The sequence below is a fragment of the Myiozetetes cayanensis genome, unplaced genomic scaffold (assembly GCF_022539395.1).
Source record: "Myiozetetes cayanensis isolate MyiCay16 unplaced genomic scaffold, myiCay2020 scf4, whole genome shotgun sequence".
NCBI classification, from domain to species: Eukaryota; Metazoa; Chordata; class Aves; order Passeriformes; family Tyrannidae; genus Myiozetetes; species Myiozetetes cayanensis.
Window position 1 is genome coordinate 52,510,372 of NW_026087631.1, and position 12,497 is coordinate 52,522,868.

At 39.2% G+C, this 12,497-nt stretch overlaps 1 protein-coding gene across 8 annotated transcripts in view; it reads right to left on the minus strand.

The window, feature by feature from the left end:
- Nucleotides 1–9,457, minus strand: part of ARHGEF28 (Rho guanine nucleotide exchange factor 28) — a 69,455-nt gene extending 59,998 nt beyond the window's left edge. For 6 of the 8 annotated variants that reach the window (XR_007630584.1, XM_050329613.1, XM_050329609.1 and 3 more), the window contains exon 1: nucleotides 9,211–9,433. Coding sequence is in view for 7 of the 8 variants with exons in the window: in XM_050329613.1 (XP_050185570.1) it covers nucleotides 9,211–9,346 (136 nt within the window). In the remaining variant the exon portion in view is untranslated. Of the gene's footprint in view, nucleotides 1–1,937; nucleotides 2,023–9,210 lie in introns of those variants that run through there. The other 2 variants (XM_050329608.1, XM_050329607.1) reach the window with 2 other exon arrangements.
- Between the last annotated feature and the right edge of the window lie 3,040 nt (nucleotides 9,458–12,497).

Below are 12,497 nucleotides of genomic sequence, written 5' to 3' on the forward strand. Positions count from 1 at the left end.
GGCAGGGGCTTTGCCACCCAGTCTGGAAGGTCCCCAAGCAGAGACGAAAGCTAACCTTGGACCATTCAAGGAAGTTAAAATCTGAAAACACTGATGCATATGGTGCAAAGTGGAGTGTGATACTTTATACTTTTGACTCTCCATTCCAGAGAGTGGGACAGTCTGCACAGCTCCCCTGCCTCCCATGAGGAGCAGCCACAGGCCAGGAAACCAAAAGCCTAATGCTTCAGAGGGGAACAGAGGCAACTGAAATTCCTTGTCCAGATCAGCTGGAGCACCCAGCACACATACCCGACTTCATGGCTTTTGGAGTGGGCTGGAAGAACCCTGAACTGTTTCCAGCACTGCAAACCTCACTGAGACCTGAGCCCCTACATGACAGAAATGCAACCACGAGCTATATGCCCCACACCTGCATGCCAGGATCAACTGGCATGTTCTGATTCTACCAGAAAAAAAACACAGATCATGAGCTTAGATCATGAACCTGCTGTCTCCTTGAAGAAGCACTTCCACCCCATGGGGAGCCAGAATTTCAGTCCCCCAATGTTCAAGTGAACCCTTGAACTTTACCACTAAAACAAGCACCTTTTTGCTTCAACAACTCCACAGATACGGTCAGTGGTACACACAAGCCACATATGTTGGTATACTATTAACAGGGATGGAAAACAATTCTGTAATATGCAAACACCACATCTGTATCCAGTTCTTTACAACAGGTGAAGTATTGAAAAAAAAAAAAAAGCTGTCTAAACAAAAGTGAATGAAGGATGGGTTCACAGCTACAGCATTTACAGACAAAATGAGTCCCTGTTAGAGACTGAGAGAACCACGCACTGTGCAACTTGCAACTCATTTCATCTTCTTTGCAAATCCCATGTGCATCCACACACAATGCAGAAACTCCTATGTACTGGGGAAATACTGGATATCCCCATGAATAAACATAAAAAGTTGAGGAAATGTCTTGCACATAAAAACCTGCATCCTGTACACATTTTTCACTCCAAAAAGTAGGTCAAAGTCTCACGTCTGTGTAGACATGATTCTCTTGGTTTACTGAGTTTAATGACAGCGATGCATCTTACTTCTCTGACTTGTGTTTTTTCCCTTTCTGAAACACAAAAAACCCCAGTTCTATGAAAAAAGTACAAATTAATTTTTTTTCCAATTCTTCTCTTCATTTTTTTTCTTTTAAATATAGTAAAAATTTATCTTTCCCCATTAAAGCTTTCTGTCATATTTCTTCCTAACATAAACTTGCTGGTCAGTGCCTTTTAGCCTCCTTAAAACTCTCTTTAGCATACTGACAACATTCATAATGCTTACCTCCAAAAGACTTCTGCACAAAGAAGGATAATGTCTAACCATGCAAAGACAGTAAGTGACCCTGCAACCAAAACCAGTAACTGACCCTTTTCATTTTCTTTTGCAGATAGCAAAAAATTTTTCTCTTCATTCTGGTAAGACTTTTGTACATAATAACAAAAAAAAAAAAAAAAAAAAAAAAAAAAGAAGAAAAATCCTGTTAGCTTTTGAAGCAAAGTTTAATTACCAAATTCTCCCTAAATGAAAACAACTGCAACCAGCAGAGCTTTTTGCAGCCGCTGCCATGCCATGCAGCTTCAGGGTGTCAGAATTGTTCAGTGAGAGCTACACATACAACAAGAAGGGGAAAAAAAAGCCTCAAGAGAGTAAAGAAATACAAACAGTTGTAAAGAACAGTACATAATCTGTAGAAAATACTTCCTTTTTACTTAAAAACATCCCAACTCCATTATCTAAAAGAGCATAAGAAACAGTGAGGTGGACTTTTCATAGGAAGAAAATCTACCTCATACAAGCTGTTTACAGCCACCTGCACAGAATCAGACAATTAAAAAGAGGTAGAGCTATAAAGCAAGAGTCATTTAAAAGAAGATAGCTTTTTCTACCTGGTTTGGATGCCCTTCTTCGAATCCTCATTTTAGGTAAGGAAGGCCAAGAGTAATTAAAAGGTGAATCAGAATCTGAGTCCATTTTTGTGCTAAATAAACAGAGAGCAGATTCCCAAAGTTGCACTTTGTTGTTCTCAATAGCAAGTCAAGCCTAAGAGTGATGTGCAATAAAGGAATGGACAAAGAAGGATCAAATTCCCCACTAAACACAGGGGAGGGAGAAGCTGTAAATGTTTGCTCTCTTCAGGCGTCCAGGCATGTAGACAGATCGGGCTGCAAACATCAAGGCAGAAGCAAGGAGGTTAAAGTATGAGCTGAGCTGTTGCATCGTGGTCCAGAGCTATTTGAAAGGTCACCGTGTGCCAATGAATCATTAACTCACCTTTCCATTTTGATGTAAATGAAAACAATAGAAGGAGAATATGGAATGAGAAAATACTTCTCAAAAGCAAACAAACTATTGCAAAGCTTTGTTTCCACGTTAAAAGTGGGGTTTAGAAGATCTCAAATGGAGGGCAGGCAAAACGCTGGAATTAAAGAAGCCAAAGATTAACACCAAGCTAAGAGCACTAATCAAAGCTCTACATTATTGCAGAGCAATACCCCACCTCTCAGAGTTTATAACTTTGGCAGACCTTGGGATGTTGCAGCTGGAAAAGCAGAGATAACCCACTCAAAATCTGTCACTCCCATCTTTCTAGCTCAAGTGAGCTTAAAGCTTAAAGTGTTATAAGGAAGATTACACTGTCATTAGAGGAGCACTTTTTCCAACAATATTTAGTCTGCACAGTATATTTTCCTTCACACAGTCACCAAGTTAGACAGTGAATCATAAGGATTTTGTAGAGCTGGCATCTTTACAGCGCTGCTCTAACCTCACTGCAATGCACAATACAGCCAGTGACTAATTTACAACAAATCTTCCATTCAGTTCAGTCTCCCCGAACAACTTGTAGGCAATTAGTATTCAGTAGGAACTCATTATCCCTTCCCCCAACATCTTTACTCTACACAAACTACATGTTTTTTTTAAACAGACACATATGTGGCTATACAAGAGCTAATACAAAAATAACATGTCCACTGTTTCTTAACCAGCTCCAGCAAACATTTCTTTTAGCTACCCCACAATGTATGCGGTTTTGTATTCCACATAAAGGAGGAGAGGGAATGTGGATCAGCTTAAATGTCAGTTTTTGGAAGATGATGACATTTGAGCTTGTTAACATTCCTTACTTCACTTCAATTATTTTTCAGGCTGCTAAGGTCTGCAGCGCTACTTCTGTATTATGTTTCAAGTGATTCCTTGATCCACATTTCAGTCGAAGATAACAACGTATTTGTTGAAAGAAAATAATGCAATTCAAATGCAAATTTAATTCAAAACCTATTAGAAAAATATCTATCATATTTTCAGGGATAAAATAATTATACAAGCCCTTCATAAAGTGCACAAATTACATAAAACACAGTGGAAACACATCATTGTTCTGCCCTTCCCTTAACTGAAGTTCTGCCAGCTTTGTTAGGCCTGAAAAGAATAATTCGCCCCAGACGCTGGAAGACTTAGACTTTCACTTTAAATGTTAGACACTCACATAGACTTTGTTTGATCGATATATATAATTAACAGCCCCAGGACTTACAGCAACAATGGAAAATACAGGGAGGATACAAATCCATGCTTTAATCATCCACTTCAAAATATTTCTACTCCCTGGAATGTCAGGTTAAATTGCACTGATAAATCTCCTGGGCATACAGGAACGCAGGCACTGACGTATGCCTTCCCACCTGCACACCACCCAGGGCACTCGCCTGCCTCCCATCATGGTCACAGTTTGAGAAAAGGAAAGGACTGTATTTGTTGGGTAACTTGTTCGCTTAAGGAATGTCTTCCAACTGCCCCAACACAATAGATTTCCCCTCTACATAGCAATTTTGCTTACACAAGTGTGCTCTCTTGCTCACAGGATATATTTAATGCCAGCCAGAATAAAAGTCTTCGTTTCAGACATGCACAAATGGCAGCACTCCATGGACAAACAGCAGTTTAAGAGAGAGATGTTTGTTTTACATGGGCTTTAAAATTTCTTGCTTTTCAATTTTATCAACTATTCTTTTGTTCTACTTTATGAGAAATGGTAAATTTTGATTACTTCTGTAGTATCTCTATTTGTGCATCTTTTCTGTTAATTGACCAATTCTGGCTTTTTTCACTTATACATTCAACTAAAAGAACTCACTCCCACTGGTCTTCCTGGACTTCTGTTTAGTCCAGGGAGGGATAACTAGCACCGAACAAAACACCCACCATGAGGAAATGCACCCAATGTATTTAATGGTATTAAAATATTTTACATGCCAAGACACTTACTTTGCTGAATGACCTCTGTACACTGCATAGATGTTTTCACTGACTGCTCAGTTATTGTCTGCTCCCTCCCTTAAACTAGCTGCATTCATTTACAACATTTTAACACAAATAAGTAATTAAGGATTGTAAAACAATTTTTCAACAGCAGCCCTATTACACAGTATTTGGAGAATCCATATATTAAATTTCCACAGTGATAAAAGCCTGATCATTTACTCCTGCCGTTTATCATCTATTTCTTAAGTTCTTAGGCTTTTCACCTGCTTAATGCAATCTTTCCTGAATAGGATCTTGCATGGAAATTTGTCAATGGCAGTCTGAAAGTACAGATAAATTATCAACCTTAACCCCTATTTCTGAACAGGTTAATTGAATATCACTCACATTACTTGCTCTGTTTGGACCTTGTGAAAGATTTTTTTTTTCTTATTTGTAAAACTCCTTTATGCAACTGTGAAAGACCTCATGCTGTTCTTTGCCACAAAGAAGGGCTTTGCCTTACAGTCTTTGGCTAAAAATACTGTGCTTCCCCATTCTTGCACTTTGTAGGATCATCCAACTCACTTTTCACCTTCCACTCTTACTTTCCAAAGTGGTGGCATTTGCAAGCAGCTGCCACAGAATCTGCTAACAAGATAAAAGGTGCTTTCTAGCTGAAAAAATATTAACCTCACTTTCCACTGAAAAAATGTTTTCAATTATATATACCAAGGTATAGATGTGAAGATAAAGACTAAATGGGGGGGTTGTGTGTACTAGCTAAGGCTAATGCTTTAGATAAATAATGTAATGCCTTAAATTCTTTAACCCAACGCTTGCCAAAACACATCCATAAGATCTAAATGTTTTTCAGAGATAGCACAGTCTATTGTCTATTGTCTGACCATTCCTGTGGCTTGTGGCAAGATGGAAGGAAGTAGAGCAGTGTCACCATTATCTACAGTCTCCATGGAACAGCACTGTTGCCTCCCCAGCACACTCAGTGGACAGCACCATGCTACCCAGCAAGTGAGCTCCTCCTCCCCACGCTGTTAAACAATGGGCTGGCAGCTACATCTCTCAGACAGATCAGGAGACAACCCTGCTGGGCCCAGTGCCCCTCCCCAGATTGAGAAGGGATAGAAAAAGGGGTTACCAACCCCAGATATGGGGCTGGGGAAGGTTGGATACAGGTAGGATGAGAGCCATCTGAGTAACAGCTCTGCCAAAAACACCCTGATACTAGAGATGAAAGTGATTTCCCCAGCTTGATTCTGCCTCACGCCCAGAAGGGCCTACAATCCTTTTCAAAGGCACTGAGCAGGCTCTGACAAGGTAAGATGGTGTGGAAAGGGTTAGGTGATCTTCACCACCCGCATCTGTGGTCCACAGGAACATGTAACTTTCCTACCTTCTTCACTCCACTGTTCTTACTAATTAGAGCGTATCTTCCCACAGAGAGGATCAGCCAATGTACCTGGAAAAACTACCTGCATTACCTCACATTAGAGTTAACAATCATGCTGAAATCTCAGCAAATATGAATTAAAGGCAACTAAAAGCAAAACACTACCAATTAGATACTACACACCAAGCACTCTCCAACTCTAACGCTGTTTTCATCTGTCCCCAAAAATGATGAGATGACCGTGCAGACTACAGCTGGCAACAGCCTCATAGGTCTTGTAGGATGGCTTGTCACATACACTGCTTTTACTCAAACCTAGCCACATTCTGACATGAGATTAAATGGTCCTGATCCCCAGCCCACAAACCTCCCACTCACACATCCCCTCATGCTCCATTCTTCACTCTTCCATTCAAACAGCTGATGACAAAACTCACCCACACTAGGGACACCTTTTTTCTTAACAAGTGTCTTCTACAGATGTTGTGTAGACAGACAACAGAAATATTAATGAAAAATACAATGTAACAAACAGTACTATAAATTTGGGTCAATTTTTCATTGATTTATTTGTGGAATTTCTTGGGACACTAGTTTGGAAAGGAACATAGAACAGCTGCTGCCTTCACAGACACTCTGCTGGGAGCAGCAGACCACCCTATAGTCTCTGAAAACACTGTTTTACACAGAACAAGTTTACTGAAACACTCTACAGTCATGGTAGTCTGCAGGAAAAGCAGAGACAATTTGTGTGCAGTGCTTTCTAGATTGCTTTAAGCTAGACTGCAAAAAACAAGAGTTTTTCTGCTTCACTGCACTTAACTTCCACATGGATATATCCTTTTATCAACCCCAGACAAGGCACATAGGATCACAGTATTACAGTATACCATGCAGACTGAGAGAAGACTGTGCTACCTAAACTTAAATTACCTCCTTACTATTTCCCAGCTGGTATATTTCTAATTGTAATAGGAATTATAAATAAAGAACAGTTAGGACTGTTCTTTTAATGCTTTCTTCAAAATTGCGGTAGCAACTACTATTAGAACAATTATAACAAGAATAATGTTTTCATGTTAAAATGTTTGTGATATTCAGTGAATTATGCATTATCCTGTTAAGAGCTAGTAGCTGTAGTCTTTTGAAAAGCAACTGTTTGTAAGTGGTGATACTTAAATTTTGTTTCTTTGATAAACTAAAAACAAACATATCTTCAAAAAATTAAGAGGAACAGTTTTGCAAAAACTATACTAGTACTACAAGATCCTTGGAAAACACCCACAAGACTGGGATAAAGAAAGGCTCAAAATCTTTACAAAAGTGAGGCAAAAACATGACCTCTGCCCAATCCTGAAAAAATATAACTCCAAAGATCCTGTGGGCATGCACACTGCATCACCTCAGGCTTTGTCTCGAACTCTTCATGCTGTCCAGTTCACTGTCCTGTTGCCAGGATTTCACAGTGTTCCTCCAGCTTAGACCTTTCTGATGTCTGCTTCATGACTGATGGCAGATACTAACTTGTTTTTTCCTTTTTATACAACACCAAGTTCACTCTAGGATAACAAGCAAGCTCACTTTAGGATAACAAGCTCATTAATACTACTTTCACATGACAGCGGTCAGTATGCCCTGACCCTTGAAACAACCACTAAGCACTGCCAACAAAGTACATAAAGAGAAAATTTGCTTAAATGCCCTCCTTGACCAGTACCTATTCACATCAAAAGACTAGCTGGAATATACAGTACAAACATGGATGAAAAGCTTGTTTCTTTTTGTCCAATACCCTGATGAAAAGCTCCCTTGAGTTTATTTGCAAAAGCTTGAGAACTAAGGGGATAGTCTTCCTAGTTTCAGCTCCATGGAGGCCTGTGCAAGGAGCAATCAGGAGCATGCACATCATGTGAAAGCAAACCCAAATTTTATTTAGACCTCGCTCCTACTGAAGCTGTGCCAATGACTCAGTTGTTGAGTCTGCACTCACACTGGCAGTCTCTGATTCAAAAAGTTCACCAAAGAGCCATCTAATTAAATATTCAATTTTCTATGTTTCAATGAAGACTTCAGGGGAAGGCTGCCTCTCAAGGAGGAAGAAAGCTGAGAAATGTTTTCTTGTGTGCACTTTCAAGATTACAACTATTTTTTTCACAATGTATTTCTGGATTATATTTTACATTTAAAGAATAACTTGACATTAGATATTCTCCAGATCGTTTATTTATGTTAACATGAAATGAAACTGGGCAGAAGACAGGAAAAAAACCTTATTTAAACATCAGGGAGGGGGAAGCCTCATTTTGAAGGATTATTTTGTTGAGTAAATTTGTTTGGGATTTCAGGCAGAGGAAGGGAACAAGTTCTGGGAAGCCAGACAGCATATGTTTGTAGCTTGTTCATTTTTCTTTCTGTCTTTCTTTCAATATTAACTTGAATTTTAATGTCTCAGAAAATCAAGAGTGGAGGAAACTCCAATAAACAAGGACAAGCTTGTTCTAGTGCCTAATGCTGGTTCTTCCAGACTTCCCCACGGCTTTTTAATTAAGCTCAGTTCAGGTTCACGTCCAAGGAAGACTCTACTTCCCACATCTTCTGTAGCTCTTAACTATTCTGAAGTCTTCAAACAACTATTTAGTTGTTTATAGACACTCCAAAAAAAAAAAAATTAATTATTTTTATCTATTGAAATAAACTACTGTTACATTTAAATGTTCTTTAATGATTGTTGCCAGCAGTATTCTGACAGATCAACCCCAAGTTAAGTCCCTCTAGCACGAGGATCCATGCAAAGGTTTTGCAACAGAAAGTAGAAGCAGCAACAAAAAGGAGTCAAAGCTGCAGCCCAAAAGGGCAGAGTGCAACTGCCACAGCCATTAGCTGCAGTTTTCTTCAGTTATTATTGTTCTCTGCAACTTTCATATCATCTCCCCTTTGACTGAAAATGAGTTTTTAAAAAGCATATTTAACCACAAACTGAGCTTCTTTGGCACAGCCAGACAGAGTATTTGTATTACCTTGCTCTCTATGGTCTTGCTTCTTTCAGGTGAAAAACTGAGTTACAGAGGAAGGACAAATGACATACCCAAAGTCCTCCTGTAAATCTGTTAAGGAGAGAAACTGAAGCAAAAGTATGAAGTTCCTGGACTAGAGATGCTATGCTGGATTGCCCAGCCTCTCCCAAAGCATACATAAGGGAACAATAGGATTCAAACCTGCCAGAAAAATACAAAAATGACCACAAAGAAAAGATCTTCATAGCCTGAATCACAGGATTCTTGCAACTGTCTCAGAGAGGCAACACTTAACAGGTAATGTTCACTCTTATCTATCAATAACCATAAAATTATTTCCTATAGTTCCAATGTCAAAATAGGCACACTTGACTCAAAACACTTCCAAATGCCAACACTGTCCAAAAAAAAAAACCCAAGAGCAAACAAACACCAAAAAAAGATTGAAAGATATGACAGTAGTAAGTACAAAAAAATAATAATTTTACAGACCTAACAAAAACTGCAGAAAGGTAGGACTCCAGGCAGCAAGACTATGGTCTTTTTCTTCACAAAGAAAAACAAAAACAAACAAACAAAACCCCAAACAAACAAACAAAAACTCCCTCTTTGAAGTCTTACCAACCATGCTGAGGAATAAAATCAGAAAAGAGAACAAAACAGCAACACTGAAACCAGATTTTTCTGCAGATTACAGTACAGCCCCACTGGTTTACAGAGAAGATCATTATGATCATTATGTTCTGTTCCTTAAACTGATCTGTGGTTAAACTGGGATTTCTGCGGAACCACGAAAATCAAAGGGTAGACTCTACTAAAAATGTTTTGTAGCTGCCTGGTCACATAAAGGGAACTGCCAAAAATCTGGCATGAGTAATTGTATCTCTCACAAACATGGCTTGCAGAAAAGTTTTTCACCACCAGCAGAGCAAACAGAATAGATTAAGACAGAGACTGCTAGGTCATTGGCACTGTAACTAGGAGATCAGGGAAAATATTTTGAAAAATTATCATCATCCTGCCTTCCTGAAGTTTAAGGGGGGTGGGGGGGAAAGTTGTACATACTTGGAGGAAAAACTAGGGGTTAGATTTCTCTTATCAGAAAAGAGAAACTTCTGCAGCTTTATACATGGTCTTGTGGACATCGGCTTTCCAAACCAGCCAGGCAAAACAGGAAGGAATTATAAATGTTTAAAAACACATACCCAGCTCACACTGTCACATGCCCAACAGTAAAAGCATTCTTTCGTCACCTCCTAGACTCTCTTCCAAAATGTACACGGTTGCTGAGTCTGAGGATGACAATATCTGGCAATAATATATATGCCATAACATTGAAAGGGAAAAAAAAATCCTTTTTTTTTTTTGTGCTTTCCATTTTTATTTTTTTTATTCATTCTCTCCAACTAGATATTGGGTTACTCTCAGTATTTCTCTCAATGCTTCCCTTCAATGAAAAAAAAGTATTGGGATTTTTTTGTTTGGTTGGTTGGTTTGGTTTTTTTCTCTCTTGTAAACATAAAACAGATCTCTAACTATTTTCAAAGGAGACAGAGAGTGGGGAGAGAACTCTGGCAGGTGTGATCAGCACTGAGGCATCTCAATACAGCCTCCTGTTCAGCATGGTCTAGCAGCCTGATGTGCCCCACTCCAATTGCTTCCATTCTTGAATACTGCAAAAACAAAACCCATCATCTTCTTGGCTTCTTATTAGCCCATCACACTCACAGGGCTGGGATCCCAGGGGCTCTCCAGAGATCCTGGAGGATAAGAAAGCTCCTGCACAAAAAAATTGAACTACAGTTCTCAAAACTGAACTACAAGACTCACTACTAAATCTGGTGTCTAAGGCTAGGTCCCAATACAAAGATGGAGAAGACAAGAAGAAAGGAGAGTTTTGCCCTTTTAGCATCCTACCAAATGTTGTAAGCAACCTGTGCAAAGATACTCTGCAAACTTTGTTGAGTGTAGGGAAAGAGCAATAACAGTCAAGATGCTTGAAAGGGCAATCTGAGGAAGAACACAGAGAGCAGGAACAGGAGAGCCCTTCCAGGAGCCACTGCTTCTTCAAATGTTCTTGCAACAAAAACCATTCCATGACAACACTGATTCTTGGTATAGAATCTAAAAGCAAGAACCACATGGAAAAAGAAGTGAGAAACGGAAGTGGAGGATGTTGTACCCATTCAAAGAGCCTTCACACTGGCACTCTTAGTTCTCTTGAAGTTCTCTTCAATTTACACATCCAACTACTAATGAGATTCCAGAGTTTGCTTGTTTCTATTCATTCTTTTTCATTCAATCCCCCTTAGCTGTTTTCCCTCTTCCTCTCCCCCACTGACAGCTATTTCCTTTTCTTTCCCACTGTGTGCTTTTCTGCAAAAAACATTGCCATTTAACAATGCTGCCAAATGAACAATTTTTTTAGAAATAGTTTAAAACAATCCAGGGTAAGGAAACTGTGATATTTAGCAATAAGGTTAAATGAGTCAAGTTAGAATATATGCTTGTTTTTACAGTCAAAAAAACACACAAAACAAAACAAACAAACAAAACAAATTTAAAAAAAAAAAAAAAAAAAAAGTAAAACCAGCTTTGGACAACTTACAGATTCCTGGCTGTCATCAAACTCTATTTCCCTCCTTCTTCATCCTCCCCACTTCCACTTTTTATTGCACTCCCAATAGCACAGTCACCTCCCAGCCTGCACTTCAGCCCCATCAGATCTCATACACAGTACTGACTGGAAGTCCTCCAGGCCCTGCTGAGGTCAATAGCAAGATCCCATTGGATGTCTATGTGATGAGTGTTTTGGCCAATTTGAGTATGTAACCAGTGGGCAAGGAGGGCCCATGGTGCAGCCAGCAGCAAGTCCATGCTCCAGCCCCTACATAGGACAACTAAATTTTCAGTTACAGTGCCTTCTAAAACAAGTAGAACCAAATTGCACTGCAGCTTGTCCACAAACAACTTCTTAATTGTACTATAAAGTAATTCAAATTTAGTGGAGAGATGGAGAGTTGGGTTTTTTCCATACAGGAGTTACAACAAGGAATTTTCATTAGTTTAATATAAGATGATCCTGTGCTCAGGACACATTTCATATACACAAGTGCATGAGCAGATACATGTGTATTTACATATTTATATATATATTTATAATTTTACTTTATATATAAATAAGACACCTAAGAAAATATATTTAAATCAAGTTTTAAGCAACTTAATCTTGTCCATGTCGTAGGCAAATTCACCATTCTTTTTTTACCAAAAAGCTCCTCTGAGAATATATACTCTACCACTCCTAACCTTATGAACTGTGGCCAAAGTTGCTTTCTTGTTCCTTGAAGAGGACTCAGGATCTGATGCAGCTGCTCACCATCAGAGAACAAGCTGGTCTGAAGCCAGATGACCTGGCTCCTGTTCCAGCTGTCACAAGCAATACTGTGCATACGATGCCTTAGAAGGAAAAGGCGTTTCAGGGGTAAGAAAAAAGAAGTATCAGCTATAATTTCAGGGTGAAGAACTTCCACTCTGTCAGCTTCTAAGCTACCTTATGTTCCGTGCAGATGGTATAAATGGAGCAGAGACTGAAGCAAATGTGGCTTTCAGATTAACAAACTTTAATCACCCCCCAGTGGCTCCTGAGATACAGGCCAACAAGGTCTTGCTTGACAAAAGAGATTTGAACATATGGGCACTAACATCTCATATGCATCACATTTTGGAGCAAGACAAGCACTTCTGTTCTTGAGACACTTTGAAAACAGTGTCCTATT